The following is a 19,045-nucleotide window of genomic DNA, read 5'->3' on the forward strand; positions in this document are numbered from 1 at the left end:
CAGCTTCCCAAGCATATCTTTTTTTGAAACTAACTTCCCAAGAATATCTCCGCCGGAAGAAATCCAAAGTTCTTGGTCTTACTGATCAGCACGATTTATAACTGTGGATCGCCACTTTTACGCTTTGAACCCATACAGCATGTTGGATCTGATCATCTAGTGAAGGAAGCAAAGTATGAAAAACTGAACTTTTTCTAAAGAAGGTCGGAAAGCAGCTAGTCCCGGATTCACAGTACTCAGGGACCCACCTGTAAAGATATGTTTGAGAAACTTAAAAATCTGAGAAACAGTTTGTTTGGTAGTAGTATCCAATTTTTTAAAATCTACAAAAACTTGAAATTCAGTTTCTAACTTTCAGTTAATTTTTTAAATTCTATAGCTGTTCATAATTCCAACGAAAACTAGTCGAATTCTGCTAAATTTTGATGTTTCGACATGGCTCGGAATTAAGTTTCGATTGGAATTTCGAAGGTTAAACAGTGATTTATCGAAATTTAATTAAAATTTATTGAAAACCATGATACCCATAGAACTCGAAATTTAGTGGTCGTAAACCCCTGCTGTGACAAGCTCCAGCCCTGAAGTCCCAAACCATGGCCTAAATCTGCTTCAAGAGAAGCAAGAATTCCCAACCCCTTCCCGAGGGTCTGGGCCTCGAAGCGGAAGCATTCACACCCGCAACCCTCTCGCCTCTGGACTCCGGCCATGTCGCTCTCGTCGGCGCGCCAGCGTCGGGCCACGGCCGCGTCGCCGCCGACCGACGACGGCTACTCCAAGGAAGCCAAGGACAGGAGGCGGCGCCCCAGCGGCGAGGAGGAGGAGGAGGGCATCCGGTGGTTCCTCCCGTTCCTCGCCCTCGGCCTCCTCCGCCACATGAGCGCGTCCTCCAACCTGATCCACGACTGCGACGAGGTGTTCAACTACTGGGAGCCCCTCCACTTCCTCCTCTACCGCTCCGGCTTCCAGACCTGGGAGTACAGGTCTCGCTTTTTTCTCGCCTCACTCTCCCTAAACTAAACCCTAGCTGTACAGTTCGTTTTGATGCTCGATGCGCGGGCGGAATCGCGGACCGGGATTAAACGGATTTGTGCTGTTGTACGGAGCAGGAGAGAATCGGAGGGTAGATTTTAACAAGTGTTCGTAGTGGTTCGATGGGGATGTGAAGATCTGCCGCTATTTGGGGATGGTTTGCTGACACTTCTGGGTGGGCGAGTCTGAGTGGAATGGAGCCTTGGAGATTACCTGGGAATGCGTAGTGGCGGGTGAGCATTTGAAGGACTTCGGCTTGGGAGCAATGGTGTAGCCGTGTAGGTTAGTGGAGGTGCTTGATTGAAGGGTTTTAGGTCGCGTGAGTATGCACTGAGTTACAATTCGGAGGTTTATGACATGAAGCGTTTTGTTTTAGATTTGGCACCAATGATGAGTCTGTGTGTTGGGGCTTTGCATTGTCTGCTTCTGTAGTTTGTCTGATTTGGGGTTTTGCAAATTGTGGTGATTTGATGAGGCTGGGGTGTCCAAATGATTTTATGAGGTCTTCAGATGCATGGCAGATTTATGGAGCAAAATTGTTTGATTTTCATGGATCTGGGGGGGGGGGGGGGGGGGGTGGAATAGTTTTAGGTAAGGGTGACTGACTATACCACTAGGATAAAAGGCACTGGTGCAGTGATAAACATGGCCAACTATCTTAGAATCAAAGAAAACGGTATTTAGTTGTTTCAATTTTTATTGGGTTACCATATTTTTCTTGTATTCTAAGATTGGAAATAAGCTGTGATACTTAACAGCTCATTGTAACTATATTGCCAAACTGACATTTAAAATAAATATTGACGGTTCATTCATGTTTGAGGATCCAATGTTTTGCATTCCTAGGGGTTCCATTTGAAGCCTGGTTTCAGAGAACTAGTGAAGTTGCTGGTATGATTTTATTATAATTAGCATGCGGAAGTTTGTTTCGAGTGGCTTCAGAATCGGATGATGATAAGGCAGTTGCATGGTTTCTGTAACTGTGGCTGAAAAAATGTTGCTTACACTAACAAGGATTTGTTTTGATAGATTTTGTTCTAACAATATGATTCCTTCTATTATTATTATTTTTGCTAATCCATACATGTAACAATATGTGTTCTCACTCGATGGCGCCTCCCTGGCTGGCAATATGGAGGTGGATGGAAATCTTCATAGTGTAGATGGGCCACTTTGTGTTTTGGTTTCAGCTTCTGCAGTCTTTTATCTTTCAATTCCAGAGCTTGTAATTTTGTTCGGGGGATCACACAGGCAGTAGGATGGCATTGTTGCAGTGTGCTTACCACTTGTTATGCTTTTTCTATTGTTAGTTTACTATGTAGCGGGATGCTTTTCCTATAATGGAAAGGGGGGACTGGGGGAGGCATGGCCTCTCTGTTTTGAAAAAAAAAAAGAAAAAAAAAAAAGCTCTAGTATCTAAACAGAATCAACTAGACATAGATCTAATTCGAAGAATTCTTGTATATAATTTCACAGCATTTGTGAGTACATGACGATATGAATGGTTTTGATATTGATTTTGTGTAATTCTATCCTTGCAGTTCCAACTTTGCTCTTAGATCATATCTGTACCTTTTCATTCACGCTCTTGTAGCTGGGCCTGCTTCAATGATTTTTGGGGAGCATAAGGTTTGTACTGTTCTATTCTTTGTTTCCTCACCTTTTAAGATCTGCTAATTAAATTCTTACTAGTCAATACCTACCACTAATCGTATTTAATTTATTCTTTCATGATTGTTAAGGTTCGAGTGTTCTACTCTGTGAGAATCTTTCTTGGCCTTATATCAACTATAACAGAAACTGTTCTGGTTGTTGCTCTTTCAAGAAAATATGGAAAAAGACTTGCTTGTTATGTCCTTGCAATGCTGTGCTTAACCAGTGGCTGCTTCTTTGCCAGTACCAGTATGTTTCTCAGATTTCAGTTCTATATTATCATATGGAAGCTCTATTGCAGCTGTGTAACTATTCAAACTGAAGTGGTAGCTTATATTTTTTTTTCCTTATTGCAGGTTTCTTGCCAAGTTCATTCTCCATGTATGCTGTAACACTTTCCTCTGCACTCTTCCTACTTGAGAACTATGCTGCTGCAGTCTCTGTTGCAGCTGTGGGAGTTATCCTTGGTTGGCCTTTCTCAATTTTGGTGTTTCTCCCTGTTACGGTTTACTCACTAATTAGAGGATCTTTCAGAAGAGTATTTTTATCTGGATTTCTGACTTCCATGTTCCTTCTTGTAAGTTGCACATGTATATTGTCATTGTTTTTACAATGAAGTCCAAATTTGATCTGATTGTGAAAGTTGCATGCCAGGTCCTTTCGGTTATTGCTGATTACTACTGCTATGGCAAATGGACAGCATCAGTGTTCAATCTTCTGAAATATAATGTGTTTGGTGGTGGTGAAAGTCACTTGTATGGAACAGAGGGGCCTTCATTCTATTTTAAGAATGGATTCAATAACTTCAATTTTGCGTTCATCTTGGCTCTGCTATTTTTGGGGTTTGTGCCATTTGCAAGGAAGAAATATGTCCCAGATCTATTGATAGTTGTATCTCCTGTCTACATTTGGTTGGCTTTCATGTCCTTGCAGGCACACAAAGAAGAAAGGTAATCATCTGAATGTAAATATTAACTTGTTTATCAGTTGAGTATGCAATATATATAAGATTTATTAATCTGAGTGAAACGATTTTTCTCTGCATAAACACAATGAAGAGATAACTAAACATGCTTATTCTGTTTGTTTCCTCTCATGAACTTAACACAGTATCTGCATTTGTGTTTTGTATAGCTGTATGCCCCTGTTGCCACTGGCCAACAGTAGCAGTGTTTTCTTCCAGTTGCTTTATCGCTGGCATGTTCTTCATCCTATAAATTTCATGTTTGCCCACAGTAACAAGTTAAACTTTCTGAATCTAGAATTAGATACAGCAACAAGGTTCTCCCAAACTTGTCTTAACCTGGCAAACTTCAAGGCAGTGTGTTTGGCACCTTGTGATTATTAATTATGTTGATGTGGAAAAAAAACACCATTGTTCTGGGGCATGAAAACAATTATCTGTTTGAGTGCTTCTGATATTCTCCTAGTTTTTTTTATGGTTAATGCTACTCTACAGATGAGAACTACAAAAACTGACCATTTTTTTTCTTTCCTCTATCTGTTTATGCAGGTTTCTTTATCCAATTTACCCATTGATATGTGTTGCAGCTGCAGCTGTTATTGACACCTTTCCAGATTTTTTCCATGACAAATATTCATCTGAACAGTCTATCTTTGAAAAGGTGATCTTAAAGACCTTGATTGCATTTTTATATCATTTTGTTAATGTGATAATATTTTTTAAAAAAATTCCTCTGATAAATATGGCAGATAGCAAAGGGCCTGCGGCCTTTGATCCTTGGCTTCATTTTGTGTGCTTCCCACAGCCGAACATTCTCCATGTTGAATGGATATGGTGCCCCTATTCAGATCTACCAGCATCTGGAACATCATGAAGATACTGGGCCTGGTAAGGATCTACCAATGTGTTGATCCACTAATTAAACATTTCTCTCCGTGATACATTTTTTCTCTTGTTTGGAGTTTTGGACCTGTGGTTGCTTATTGCACACTGCGCAGAGCTATTATGGATTCGTGATATAACAATGGCTTCAACCTTGTGCGTATTATTGCGAGGGTTTGCTGTAGTCTTGCTCTTGTAGGGCTCTTACTGTAGTGATAGTTACACAACTGCTGATTGAGATTTATTGAGTAATCTTTCGATAGAATTAAGCAATCTTTCATGGAACGATGAATTATGAAGGAAGCATTTTGAACTCACTAGCTGTGTCTCTTTGTTTTCAGGTTCTGTTCTCTGTGTTGGGAGTGAATGGCACCGCTATCCATCATCGTTCTTCATACCCTCCTATATTAGTGAAGTTCGGTGGATAGATGATGGCTTCCGAGGGCTTCTTCCATTTCCCTTCAATGAAACCCTGGGAGGCACCACTGCTGCTCCATCTTATTTCAATGACAAGAACAAGGCCTCTGATGAACAATATGTATTTTCTCTTGCCTTTAAACTTTACAGCACATATTTTCTCTTGACAATACTCCGAGTAACAACCTCCTTGCACTTCTGGTTGCAGCTGAAAGACATTGGGGCATGTAGCTTACTGGTGGAACTTGATCTTAGACGGCCTTACCCATCCCGAGGAAGTGATTTGTCGACATGGGAGGTAATTCCATGTTCACAATTTCATTCATTTGTTAACTCTCATGTCTGTTTTCCTACTTTTGCCATCTGATAATTCGTTTAAACTCCAGACACTGGCTGCGCTGCCCTTTCTGGATAGAGAGCTTTCACCTGCATTGTACCGGTCATTCTTCATACCGCACCGATGGCAGCAAAACAATGTTTTTGGCCTGTACAAACTGCTGAGGAGGCTGCCTACTGACCAAGCGTAATCTAGTACTGGAACCTCATTATCTATAACACAGTGAAGTAGCAAATCGTATGATTGATTAGTCGGCATAGACTGATTCACAAATTTTGATTACCAGATGTTTTTCACTGAAATGCCCCTTTTCCCTATTTGTGAAATTCTGAACAATGTTATGTGTAGACTAATCTATCCCAACGAATGGAGTTGTATAACTGAATCATTTGCTTTTCTATTTTTCTTGACGGAATCTGAGGATTGCGTGATTGTGCCCTGGAAAGTGGAAAATAGTGCTTAGGCACTTAGCCAGCACTATACTCGTTTCTACTGCATGATGAATCCTTGGCAATGGTAGATTGTGAAGTTGTTTACTGAAGTTTAGTTCATCATTCCGGAAATTCTTTTGTGAAGATCTGTCTCATGCTGAAATTGAATTGGCTATGGTTTCCAATTTCCATTTCATGTGTTCGGAGGACTCATGAATTTGTAAAAATCGAAATAAATCAAACTGAAATAGTTTGGCTGAACATTGGAACGGTTACATGTTGGTTGGTACTTTTTGCTAGTACGCTAAATTTTAGGCGTGCCATAATTTCTTAGGCTGGTTGGTGTTTGGTGGATTCATAGGCCCTATTTAATAGCTCTCTGGAATCTTGCTATTTAGGAGTATTAAACGTAGATTACTGACAAAACCCATTTCATAACCCCTAGGCTATTTTGCGAGACGAATCTAACGAGGTATATTAATCCATGATTTGCTACAGTGATGTTACAATAATCAACCGCTAATCATGGATTAATATACATCATTAGATTCGTCTCGCAAAATAGCGTAGCGGCCCGTTTGGTTGGGGGGAGTTTTTAGGAGGGATTGGGAGTTTAGAGGGATGAGGCTATTAACTGTTTTGTTTGGTTGGGAGACATGAAAATTTTGGTGGGATGGGGATGGGAAATTGATGAATGAACTCCCTCCTTTTCAATACCTGGGTAGGGGGTGGTAATTGGGAGGGAATTCCTCCTTTACTTCGCCTAAACAAATCTCAGCAATCCGTTTTCATTAATGACCTAATCTCCAACTAAACTCCCTATCAATTTCCACCATCTCTACCAAACAAGAGACTGGGATGAAAAATCAAATTCCCATCTTAATCTCACCATCAATTCCCTCGTGTAAACTCCCAATCCCCTTCCCTCAAGTTGCCAAACAAGCCGTAGGGATTATGGAATCGGTTTCGTCGGTAATCTACGTTTAATACTCCTAAATAGCAAGATTCAGGAGGGCTATTTAATAGCTCGGAGGATCCAAACAAGGCCATAGTTTCATACAGTCGAGACAATCCACACTTTGTTTTCCACAAAAAGTTTCTAACCAAAGCTTACCATACTTGTGCATCAGCCTGCAAGTGGGGCGAGTCGACCCGTTAGGTCCGTGGCCCGAACCTAAATTCGTGGCACCAATAGGTTTTCGGGCCGGCCCATATTTTCTTAGGTGACAATGGGTCCAGGAGTCAGTTGACCCTAGGGGTTTTTGGGTCGGCCTTGTTCGAGCGCTCCGCTTGCTCGCGTTCGCATGGCGGCGGCGGATTTAGGGCTCCCGGCCTAAGGCGGTGCGGCTCCACCGCAGATGGAGGCACCGGCGGGTGGCGGCTACCTGCTTGGTGGCCAACCGGCAAGGTGCTCCGGAGGACACTCCACCGGCAGCAACAGCGAGGGTTTCGGAGGACACCCGGCCACATCGCCACCTTCGTGCAGCTGGGTTTCTCTCCCTCGTGAGCACAGGTATGATTTCCTCCATGAACCCTGTCTTGTTCATATGTCTTGCTCGGTTTTGGTTTGATTTGTATATATAGTTCATGTCTCATTCAGGAGAAAGTTTAAGTGACTCTTATAGCTAGGCTTTCATGCCATTTTGCTAGGCCCAGATTTGTATGCCAGGAGAAAGTTTCATTTTGCTTTCACGCCATTCAGGAGAAAGTTTCAGTTACTGCTAATTTAAAGTTTCCTACTGCCTTGTGTTAAATAGATGGTCTTTTACTTTGTCTCTGTATAACCTGGATTTTCTCAATATTCAGGATACACTGAACGAAACACTGAATAAGTAGCATTTTTGCATGCTGCTGACAACATGCTGTTGTGCAGATTTTTACACCAAAATTTTCTTTCCATACATTATGTGATAGAAAATTATTTTAGATGGCAAATGATACATTTGTGTTGTTCGTTGCTTTGTTTCAAGTGAGGAAATGCGGACACCCAACGCATTTTTTGGACTTGGCACTAACAGTGGTGAAGATATTGAGATGGGTGATGGTGATAGTGACTCTGAACAAGTTGGTCCTGTAGATGAGCATGTGAATCCAGTAATACAAGCTTTAACAAGGAAATTCAGATCTGAGGCTTGGAAAGAGTTTGTGCCGATACTCATTGATAATGAAGTTGGTGCAGGAAAATGTAAGCACTGTGATACAGAGATCCGTGCAAAGCGTGGAGCGGGAACAAGTTCATTGAGGAAGCATTTGACAAGATGCAAGAAGCGAATTAGTGCTCTTAAGATTGTGGGGAATCTTGACTCTACACTTATGTCTCCGAATAGTGTAAGGTTAAAGAATTGGAGCTTTGATCCTGAAGTTTCTAGAAAAGAGCTCATGCGAATGATTGTATTACATGAGTTGCCCTTCCAGTTTGTGGAGTATGATGGATTTAGAAGTTTTGCTGCTAGTCTTAACCCCTACTTCAAGATTATTTCGAGAACAACTATAAGGAATGATTGCATTGCTGCTTTTAAAGAGCAAAAGTTAGCAATGAAGGACATGTTCAAGGGTGCAAATTGTAGGTTCTCATTGACTGCATATATGTGGACTTCGAACCAAACAATGGGATACATGTGTGTGACATGTCATTTCATTGACACAGATTGGAGAGTACAGAAGAGGATTATAAAGTTCTTTGGAGTAAAGACACCTCATACTGGAGTGCAGATGTTCAATGCTATGCTCAGCTGCATTCAAGATTGGATATCGCATACAAGATATTTAGTGTTACTTTGGATAATGCTTCAGCCAATGATTCAATGGCTAAGTTGTTAAAGTGCAATTTGAAAGCTAAGAAGACTATACCAGCAGGAGGGAAGCTACTTCACAACCGATGTGCAGCACATGTCATCAATCTCATAGCCAAAGATGGGTTGAAGGTTATTGATTCTATTGTTTGCAGCATCCGTGAAAGTGTGAAGTACATGGATAATTCCCCATCTCGCAAAGAAAAGTTTGAGGAGATCATTGCCCAAGAAGGGATCACATGCGAGTTGCATCCCACTGTGGATGTATGTACTCGTTGGAACTCCACATATCTAATGCTCAATGCAGCCTTCCCTTTCATGAGGGCTTATGCTTCATTGGCTGTTCAAGACAAAAATTACAAATATGCACCCTCTCCTGATCAGTGGGAAAGAGCAACTATAGTCTCTGGAATTTTGAAGGTGCTTTATGATGCAACTATGGTGGTGTCTGGATCTTTATATCCAACATCAAACCTTTATTTCCATGAGATGTGGAAAATCAAATTGGTCTTGGACAAGGAACACTCTAACAATGACACTGAAGTGGCAAGTATGGTTAAAAAGATGAAGGACAAATTTGACAAGTATTGGCTTAAGTCTTACAAATATCTGTGCATTCGTATCATTTTTGACCCAAGATTCAAATTCAAGTTTGTGGAATTTCGGCTTGGGCAAGCCTTTGGTGAAAATGCTAAAGAGAGGATTGACAAAGTTAATAAGAGAATGAACATGTTATTTAAGGAATACTCTGATAAACTCAAGGATAGCAATGCTAACCCACTTCGCCAAGCTGAACATGTGATTGCTATCTCTGAAAATGATCCTATGGCTGATTGGGTTCAACACATCTATGAACAATAAAGTGAGCAAGTTGATACTGAATTGGATATCTACCTCAAAGAGAATCCTATTCAGGAATTTGGGAACAAATTTGACATTCTAAATTGGTGGAAGACCAATCGCTCAAAGTATCCAACTCTCGCTTGCATAGCACAGGACGTGCTAGCATGGCCTGCTTCAACAGTTGCATCTGAGTCCGCATTCAGCACAGGATCTAGAGTGATCAGCGATTTCAGATGTAGCCTTACAATGGATTCAGTTGAGGCGCTTATCTGCCTCCAAGATTGGTTTCGAGCTTCTGCCGGTATACACGACTACCCTCGTTCATTTACTTCTAGTATTTATCTTGCTAAAACTAATTTATTTTTATGTTTTGATTGCTAGGTCCTAACATAAATGTGAGCTCAGTAAATGAAATCAACTACAGTGATAATTTTGTGGTTAGTAAATTGCTCGTGCTCTTCTTATCATCTGTCTATTTAATTTTCTGAAAGAGAAAGATGTCTATTTATTCATTATTTGCTTGATTGCTTGCAAGATCTCTTCCAGCTTTTCTCTTTCTATTTATCCAGTATTGCACAATGCCTATATGGGTTTGTTGTCCTACTTGCTAGCTTTCTGTAAAATTGGAATATGAAGTTACCTGGACCTGGAGGATTCCATGGATGGACAGGATGGTGGAAGCTAGTTCAACTCTTTTACAACATATGAGAAGCTCTAGATGTACAAAAGGAATAAGCCTCATTTCTGGTATTGCAATGCTCTGCTTTCTGAAATAAAACAATAGCCTAAAAATAGACTGTACTGCACTACTGCTAGATAAATGAAGAAAATTAGTAAAATCTGCAAATTTGTGTAGCACCTGTTAGATGATTCTTGTATTCCTTAATCTCTGATTGTGAATACTATTGGGTGACTGCAGATTACTTCTGTTTTTCAAGCATGTTTTATATGTCAAATACTCAAATGCTTAGAACACCTACTGCCTTGATTCCTCTGTCTGTCTGCATATGCTCATGTCTTGATTCAGTTGTTGCCCATAAAACATAAATGCACCATTTCTTTTTCTGAGAGATATTGCAGGTTATTACCTTTTTAAAACAATTATTGTATATTTTCTTCCTGTCATTATACCATGATCATTCGATCTCTCCATCATGTTAACCTACAGAATCTAGACCTGGGTGATTCAACGAACAGTGTAAGCTAGGGAATGCCAAATGATGCCCACTTTGATCTTGGAAGGCTGCATTTTGTTTGATCTCAATGTAATGAACCGGATATTTGGGTTGTTCAAATCGATTTTTGTGAATGATATGAGTACATGCATGTACTTAGTTTTAATTGAACTGGGTGCCAGTACCCAGTGATTGATGTTTGTACTTTTGAATGCAAAAGATTAAGTCATTTCGGAATGTTTGCATTGGGTATACAGTGTGTTCTAGTATGGTTTTTGATTATTTATTTATTTTGCTGTAGTGCTGTTGATTTGCTTCGCACAACCGAAATTTCTAGTATGTTAGTATGTGTTCAGATATCATGCTAGTGTATGTGTTTTTTTTTCCTTATTTCACTTGATATCTGATTTATATAAAATTAGTATAGTACAAAAATGATATCAGTTTAATATAAAATGATTGTTCATATTATTTTTGAATCTTGTATAATTGAATTGACGTATAGCTACTTGCTTTAATGGTTCACTGATAACACATTAACACAGCCAGTCAACCATTCACTGGACACGGTGGCTCAGACGCTCAGTGCATCTGGCCCGCGGCTACGGTGGGTCGGCCACGAACCTAACGGGCCGGCTCCACTTCCACCAGAGACGGGGCGAGCTCAGGCACCAAGATAGATAGGGTCAGAGGGTATAGGAGATGGGTCGGCCCGATCCGCCCCCTTTGCAGGCTGACTTGTGCAAACGCATGGTTCTTTTCCGTAGTGCAAATGCATCGGTGTACGGTGTACCTTTTGTCTGGTACGCATGATTTTCATCACAAGAACAGTCTATAATTTACGCAGAATTGCAGAAACAAGCAGTTTCCAAATTGTCGTCCTACTACATCTTACAGAGTTACAGTTAACAAAAACACAGCTTTGGAGTAGTAGTAGCAATTCCGTAACAAAAACACGTCAACCGCCTCAAGTCCAAACCGAACCGTCGCATATAATCGCATTCATTTCCGTCTGCCCGTCTCCACTCTCCAGTTCTAACTTCCCATTTCCCCCTCCACACGCGCGCGCGCGCTAACACGCAGTCGACATGGGCCATGCATCCACCGACCCGTCGGCGTCCTTTCACGACGCCCCGGCGCGCCGCCGCCGCCACCGGCGCCGCGGCCTTCTCCGATTCCGCCGGCACCGATCTCCGACCCCGCCCTCCGCCGACCCACCAACGCCAGAACTCACCCCGTCGCCCTCCGCGCCGCCCTCCTACTTCTCCTACCCGGACATCGCCGCCACCGCCTCCTACGTCGTGGTCGCCACTCTGCCGGTCTTCCGCGGCGACCCCGGCGAGTGCCCCGACGCCCACCTCGCCCGCTTCGACCGCGTCGTCAACAGCGCCACGTCGCCGGACGCCGCGGCGCGCACCTTCCCGGCGTCCCTCGACGGCGACGCGGCGCTGTGGTACGATCTCGCGGCCCCAGGCGCCGACGACTCGCCTCCGCCGTGGGACGCCGTACGTGCCGCCTTCCTCGACTTCTTCCGCCCTCCAGGCGCCGCCGACCGCGCGCGCGGGGACCTCCTGTCGATGAGGCAGCGCCCCGGCGAGCCCGTCAACCGGTACTACCTCCGCATGCAGGGCATCCTCCGGCGGTTCCCCGGCCGCGGCGGCGGAGGCGCGGACGTCCCCGACTCGTTCCTCAAGTCCGCGTTCGTCGACGGCCTCCTCCCCGAGTTCCACGACTGGGTGGCGCCGCAGCGTCCGGAGGCGCTGGACGTGGCCGTGGCGCTGGCCCTGAGCTGGGAGCGCGCCGAGAGCGTGCGCGAGGCGCGGCGCGCGGCGAAGGCGGCCCGGATGACCAGGTGCGAGTTCTGCGACACTGAAGGCCACGAGGAGGCGCAGTGCGAGACGCGGAGGAGGATGAGGGCGTTGTGCCTGAGGAGGAGCAGCAGCAGCAGGAGAGGAGGCGCCAGCGCCACCATGGTAGTGGAGGAGGCGGCGGAGGAGGAGGGGGGCGGGAGCATGAGGTTCGCGCGGCTCGGGAGCACGGTGAGCACGCGATCGGCGCAGTGCCAGTGCCGGAAGCATCAGTGCAGGAAGAGGGCGGTGGTGGTGAGTGAGCTCGCCGGAGACGGCGAAGGGCGATGATGCCGCCGGAGTGGCCGTGGACAAGTGAAGCAAGTGGTTTGTTCAGTACTGGAGTAGTTACTATATTAATGATCGATGTCATATCATGTTAGAACTTGAAGTAAGCTATAATTCTTGTTCAGTGTCGCAATCTCGCAGATAATTAGTCGATTTTGATATATATTTATCAATAAATTTTATCCTAAAATGATTAAATGTAAATACAGTATAATAAAATATAATTGTATTGTGATTAAATTATAACTTACATATGTAACTTGTACTACATAACTTTCCCATAATTTTTGGCGGTTAGATTTACATCAGGATTCATGCAAGTTGGGGAGAAAAAAAGATGATATTTGGTCGCACGAACTCCGCTAAACGAAAATAACGTGTTACCCTATGATTTTTAAAAGTTACAGATAAATTGTTTTGTAGTTATATACATACAATTTACAAATATAATTACACTATGATTGAGGAGAAAATTTGTCGATATATGTATAGCAGCCCTAACTTATTTTTTGTTGTTACTCACCTTATTTTGAGAAAATTCCTCTGATTTATAGTGAAATCAAACCATTTAGGATGAGTGATCCATAGTGAAATCATCCTATAAAATTTAAGTACTGACTCCATTTTTCATCCAACAAATTAGCATATGCCTTTGACGAATGAGGTGATGATGGTCTAACCCCATTCCCCTCGTCTCACCAGATCAAGATTTACAACTATGCAAAGGTGAGAACAACAAATGCAACATGTTAAGTGAAAATAAATGGGATTTCACTACTACTAGGAACATTCCAATATCAAATTTTACTACTTAGCAATTGAAGTATTAGAGAATAAGCTGTGAATCCTGATTTAGAGTGCAAGGGATTGCAACTATATGTGATGTTGTGTAGGAAGATGTATGTAGCGAAGATCTTCTCCTGATAGGTGCCATTAAGACACTGACATGTGGACCCATATCAACATATAAGGCACAACTACCCTTAACCAAAAATATAAGGCACAACTACCCTTAACCTAAAGAGCAAGAAATAATTAATATCTCATCGTTATCATGAATCACCCTAATTAATAAAATTCATGCAACCAATAGAACTAAAGATCTTGTGAGTATATGATTTAAAATAATAATAATTTAGGGAAGAGAATGTGCTAATTAACTGAGCATCACCAAGAGAATGGCTAAATCTCTTCCCCAAAAATCTGATTATGGGAATCCTAAAGAGAATTTGAAGTGTGAAAATAGTTCCTTCTCTAAGAGATTAGGTAAAATAAAATCCCTAAAATAAAAAAGTGGGTCCATACAAAACTACCATCAGGAATTAGTTTTTCCTCGTCTCGCGCCGCTCGGCGTCAGCAGAAGTTAAATAAAAGTATAGGATCAATCACATTGGCTATTGATTTAACCAGCTACAGAAACACTAAAATTGCAACGCTTTAATTTGTACGCCTAAACATCGTCAGTTTTTTACTTGCAACGAAGAACAGAAAAAAAAATGAAAAAAAGGGGAAAGAACATCTGCTTGCTGCGTCCGCAGAGGCTGTGAGCCCACGACGGCGATGTCCGCCAGCCACAACCACTCTGCGCCACGCTCGCTGCGCTGCCTCGTCTGAGATGGACCATGCTGGTCGAGCCGCGCCCGCAGCGCCACACGGAGGTCGCCGCGCCCGTGCCCACGCCAGAGCCATCACATCATACCAAGGTCGGGCCAAACTCGCGCCGTCGCTGCCATCGCACGGTCTCACTTTGCAACCGCAGGGCCACGCCGCTCCTCGCCGCCGTCGTGGAAGATGGTGTCGCCGGTGGACGACCTAGAGTTGGCGGCATGATGAATCGAAAAGTCTGGGCTTGGGGGACATTGTGATGGATTCCTGGCCGGCCGCGTGAAAGATAGGGCCGCTGATGGACGACCTAGAGCCAGCAGCAGGACAAATCGAGGCAACGGCGGGACAACCTTGCGATGAAACTCTGGGCAGGAATATTTCAGAGATCATATAATGAGCGCGCGAACTGGCCGCAGGAGAGTGATTGGGAGCGAGCGCAGCCGCCTACTTCTAGGGAGTGAAGACTCCGGAGATGGGAATTAGGACTCTAGGTTTCCTATATAGGGCTACTGTTGGACCTTGTTTTTTGTTCAAAACTCTAAAAAAATCTTAATTGGAAACCATTCCCAGATGCTGTTGGACATGCTCTATTACATGCCTTATATTATGAAACCAATATAGAAATTAGTTGTGTCATATATATTTTGGAATAGAGGGAATACTTGTGTAAAGATGATTTTTATCCTGAAATCTGGATGAGGAATATTTGGGGGCCTACTATACTTGCCAAGCGAGAGAGAGACCCCAGCACGGCAGAGAACCAAAAGCTCGGATCAGCCAAAACGAACGGCTCAGATCACACGCGCACACCACTATGAACGTCCCAGATCGGGCCGCCACCCCACCAGACGCATCGATCCCCGTGTCCAGAGCGTACTCTACGGCTACAAGTACCCCCTCCTTCCCTTCCTCACCAGTCTCCCCCCCTCGCCTCGCATCCCACGCCTTCCCCCCCATTCGTCGCCTCCTGTCCCGGGGGCCGAGAGCAAAACCCCCACCCCCAAATCGCAGCCTCGCTCAGCTCGATCTCTCTCTCGTCTCGCCATGGCCCCCAGCGACGACCTCGTCTACATGGCCAAGCTCGCCGAGCAGGCCGAGCGATACGACGGTACGCGATCCCCCCCGGCTCCCTCCTCCCCCCTGCCGTTCCTCCCTACCTCTGCTCGTGCTTGGGGGTTTTGTGGTGTTGTGCTGTGTGTGTGTTTTGGTGGCGATTCCGTTCGTGCTCGTTGTCGTTGGGTGATGCTGGTTGTGGTTTCGTGGTAATTGGTGTTGTGCTAGCTTCCGTGCGTTTGTTTTGGGAGGCGATTGGGACTTTGGGAGTTTTGGGATTAGTTCGCGTCTGTGTGCTCTGCGCCCGTTGGGGCACGGGGCGAGGGGTTTTCCGTTTTCTGGCTGGTTCATGTTTATGTTTCTGAAATGTTTGGATTGTGGGGGGTAATGATTCGCGTCTTTGCTCTGGGTTAGGCTCGGCTGGATAGTGCGCTGTTCCGTGCGGAGAAATTGGGCGTGGAATGCAGCTTTTGTTTGGTAATCTCGTTTGGCGTTTCGACGCGTGGGAGTTGGTCGAGAGAACCAGGATGTTTGGTTGATTTGCGTTGATTCGGCGCCCTACGACTATGGCGCATGGATCTCGCACACACCGTCCATTTTTTGGGGTTTAACTGGGGTTTGCGATTTCGAGCCGTGTCCTGCGTCGCTGCTGCATCGGACGTGGATTAGGGTGTTTATGACTTGGGAGTCCCCTTGTGATTTCTACTCTGGGTTTAATCAGGGGTTTAACAATAGCAGGGTGATTTTGGTTTGGTTTGATTCAAACTGGTCGGGGTCGCGGTGTTACGAATGGGCAGATGCCATGGGATGAGCGTTTCTACTGTTCCGTTTTACCCCGTATTGTTTTTGCTTTGGTCGTTATATTGGATTTCTGCTCAAATGTGCCAATGGATGCTAGGAGAGTTTTAATTTCATATAATATCTTGCATGAATTGCCTAGTGGCAAGGATTTGTGATTCCGATGTGGTATTGTTCTGGTGTCTATATTATATGAAGTTAACACATTATCAGTTCTCTCTCTAGATGAAGTGATCACATATTGGTTCTGGCGTTCTGCCAGGTTCTTATGTATGCGTGGTACGCTAATATGAGACAATAAGTAGCATGATTTATTTTGAGACAATAAATATGCATTTGATCAACTGTCCATTCCTTGTTTGAGATTTTTTGTCATCCATGTTGCAGAGATGGTGGAGGCAATGAATAGTGTGGCAAAGTTAGACGAGGGGCTGACAAAGGAGGAGAGGAACCTCCTCTCAGTTGGCTACAAGAATTTGATTGGTGCAAAGCGTGCGGCAATGCGTATCATTGGATCCATTGAGCTAAAGGAGGAGACAAAGGGCAAGGAGAGTCATGTAAGGCAGACTGCTGAGTATCGTCGCAAGGTGGAGGCTGAGATGGATAAAATCTGCTGTGATGTCATAAACATTATTGACAAGTACCTTATCCCACATTCCTCTGGAGCTGAGAGCTCAGTCTTCTACTACAAAATGTGATGCTGCTTTACCCTTTGTTAATTCTTGTTAAATGTGTTTGGATTATTGTCTGATCAATGCATTCCTGATTTTAGGAAGGGAGATTACTACCGGTACCTTGCAGAGTTCAAGACTGGGACTGAGAAGATTGAAGTGTCTGAACTGTCACTCAATGCTTATGAGGCATGTGATCCTTTTTTCATTTTCAACTTGTTTCTGTTTTCTCAAGTCACTTGTTTCATTGAGTTCACCATTTATCGAGTCTTGGTTGTATATGTGAGTTTATTTCCTCACGATTGTCATGCTTGGCTTGCATACGTTTGCTTTTTTAATTTATAGTGGATAGGCAGGTACTTGCTAAATTGAGATTCATCTTGTACAATCGTATTTGCATAATGAGGCTCATACAAGTGTGCACAGCTTGTATAGACATGCAGTACTGGCACTTGAATTTTATGGTAATTGAAGGAAAAATTGCTAGGTCCACACTTTTTGAATTATACACATCCTTGTAAAACATTTAGTTTGATGTTATTTTAAGCTGCCAATTCTGATCTTCCAATAATTTTGTGTTACCATAGAGACATCAGATTATACACAATATGTGATGGATTGTACTAACTCTGTACATGTGAGCCTGGTGATTGTTGTCACAGCCCCCATCTAATTGATGTTCTGTCTTTTGTTTTGCATGTGTTCAGACTGCTTCCAAAACTGCGCAGACAGATCTCACTCCAACTGACCCTATCAGACTTGGTTTAGCTCTGAATATATCTGTCTTCTACTGTGAGATCATGAACTCACCTGACAAGTATGTTGTTTCTCATTCCTTGCCTGCTCTGATCTATACCTAGTTGTTAAGTGGATTAATTATTGGTTTACTTGTATATCAGAGCTTGCCAACTTGCTAAGAACGCCTTTGATGAAGCTGTTGCGGAGCTTCCCTCCCTCAGTGAGGAGAATTACAAAGATAGTACACTGATCATGCAACTTCTGAGGGATAATCTAGCACTGTGGAATTCTGATATGGCTGATGATGCAGGTAACATTAAATCATTAATCCCTATGTTGATGTTGTTACATATCCTGTGACCTTGTCATGAGTAGGCAACACCTTTTTGTTGCTATGTACCCTGGTTTTCTTTTTTTGCGTGCTCACGAAACTACATTGTCTAGTAGTGGATAATCTACCTTATTTCTGCAGTGGATAGCATGCTTTACCGGCTGTATTTTGCTTGTGCTGTTAGGATTACAGATTTAAGTCTTTATAAGGATAGCAGTTAAAAGCTAATGTTATAATGAAAAAAACATGACGGATAGCTCAATGGACGAGATAATATAACTCACATATTTAATCCCTCTTGCAGACGATATTAGGGAACGAACATATACAACTGGTGCTAAAGGTGACCCTGCAGCGGTATGCAGTCGCACCCAATGTTCTCCCATAGATATATTGATCCACTCACCTAGTCACTGAGTAAATCTGTTTAACACGCCTACTATGTTTGCAGTGATGGAGGTGCTAATAGCTGGTAGAGTCGAAGCATAACAACAACAAGGGTGTGGTGGGGTGCGGAAGGACTACCATCTACTCACTGTTAGTGTTAGGTTCTGTAGTGTAGGAGTTGAGCTGCTGAGTAACCCTCGCTTGTAGTCTGGGCCTGATTCTTCGACTTCTTGAGCAACATCGTGTACTAAGCACTCGCTGATCGCTCTTTTGCAAGCATTGTTTTTTTTGGGTTACTCTTGATGATGATTAGGCAAAAGTTATCTGGTTCATCAAAGTTTCACTTCTTTTATGTGTTCCTGTGCTTGTTAAAACTATTCCGTTTTATGTAGTGCCAGGTGCGCATTGATACGTGTTGCCATCTAACTTATGAGAGCTCACCACCGCGGTATGTATGTGACCATGTTGGTTTTCTAGCCCTGTGAGTGCTGAGTGGCGACAATGATGACTGGTTTTCGGTTTTGCCTTTTGCCATACGGTTATACCCTTTGCCATCTAGTAGATGACGAGTTAACCTGATAATTGGGTCAGAATTCAGAAGCGGATTTGGCAAGTTCCGTCAATGGTTGACTGGTTGTTGGTTGGGTTTTACTTCGTCATCGTTGTTCACAACGGGTAGTGTAGTGGGAAAAATCAGGGGCACAAGGAACTTTTTGGAACTAACACATGTTATGTACGGCTAACGTGGTGCATGCGAAATTCTGTATATACAGCAATCAGGTCACAGAAATTACCCTGGCAAAA

The 19,045-nt window shown here is 43.5% G+C and overlaps 3 protein-coding genes across 3 annotated transcripts; all 3 read left to right on the forward strand.

Annotated features, from left to right (window-relative positions):
* Positions 1 to 566: 566 nt before the first annotated feature.
* Positions 567 to 5,682, forward strand: LOC127759399 (dol-P-Man:Man(6)GlcNAc(2)-PP-Dol alpha-1,2-mannosyltransferase). The gene is made up of 10 exons (XM_052283973.1): positions 567 to 980; positions 2,571 to 2,658; positions 2,772 to 2,931; positions 3,039 to 3,259; positions 3,337 to 3,632; positions 4,196 to 4,307; positions 4,396 to 4,534; positions 4,870 to 5,066; positions 5,154 to 5,243; positions 5,332 to 5,682. Exons 1-10 carry the CDS (start codon positions 706 to 708, stop codon positions 5,470 to 5,472), a joined length of 1,719 nt encoding a protein of 572 aa, XP_052139933.1. The 5' UTR covers positions 567 to 705; the 3' UTR covers positions 5,473 to 5,682.
* A 985-nt stretch (positions 5,683 to 6,667) lies between these two features.
* Positions 6,668 to 10,124, forward strand: LOC127754582 (uncharacterized). The gene is made up of 3 exons (XM_052280160.1): positions 6,668 to 6,685; positions 6,909 to 7,154; positions 9,987 to 10,124. Exons 1-3 carry the CDS (start codon positions 6,668 to 6,670, stop codon positions 10,122 to 10,124), a joined length of 402 nt encoding a protein of 133 aa, XP_052136120.1.
* Positions 10,125 to 15,190: 5,066 nt separating this feature from the next.
* LOC127775739 (14-3-3-like protein GF14-G) lies at positions 15,191 to 18,946 on the forward strand. The gene is made up of 7 exons (XM_052302033.1): positions 15,191 to 15,371; positions 16,502 to 16,808; positions 16,887 to 16,974; positions 17,493 to 17,602; positions 17,685 to 17,833; positions 18,159 to 18,211; positions 18,306 to 18,946. Exons 1-7 carry the CDS (start codon positions 15,308 to 15,310, stop codon positions 18,306 to 18,308), a joined length of 774 nt encoding a protein of 257 aa, XP_052157993.1. The 5' UTR covers positions 15,191 to 15,307; the 3' UTR covers positions 18,309 to 18,946.
* The last annotated feature ends 99 nt before the right edge of the window (positions 18,947 to 19,045 follow it).

This window comes from Oryza glaberrima, chromosome 1 (genome assembly GCF_000147395.1).
Source record: "Oryza glaberrima chromosome 1, OglaRS2, whole genome shotgun sequence".
NCBI classification, from domain to species: domain Eukaryota; kingdom Viridiplantae; phylum Streptophyta; class Magnoliopsida; order Poales; family Poaceae; genus Oryza; species Oryza glaberrima.

Coding starts and splice junctions, on each gene's coding strand:
- LOC127759399 (XM_052283973.1), top strand. CDS start 706: ATGTCGCTCTCGTCGGCGCGCCAGCGTCGGGCCACGGCCGCGTCGCCG. Junction 981..2,570: donor TTCCAGACCTGGGAGTACAG/GTCTCGCTTTTT, acceptor CTATCCTTGCAG/TTCCAACTTTGCTCTTAGAT. Junction 4,535..4,869: donor TCATGAAGATACTGGGCCTG/GTAAGGATCTAC, acceptor CTTTGTTTTCAG/GTTCTGTTCTCTGTGTTGGG.
- LOC127775739 (XM_052302033.1), top strand. CDS start 15,308: ATGGCCCCCAGCGACGACCTCGTCTACATGGCCAAGCTCGCCGAGCAG. Junction 16,975..17,492: donor TGTCACTCAATGCTTATGAG/GCATGTGATCCT, acceptor GCATGTGTTCAG/ACTGCTTCCAAAACTGCGCA. Junction 17,603..17,684: donor ATCATGAACTCACCTGACAA/GTATGTTGTTTC, acceptor CTTGTATATCAG/AGCTTGCCAACTTGCTAAGA.
- LOC127754582 (XM_052280160.1), top strand. Junction 7,155..9,986: donor CACTCCACCGGCAGCAACAG/CGAGGGTTTCGG, acceptor GAATATGAAGTT/ACCTGGACCTGGAGGATTCC.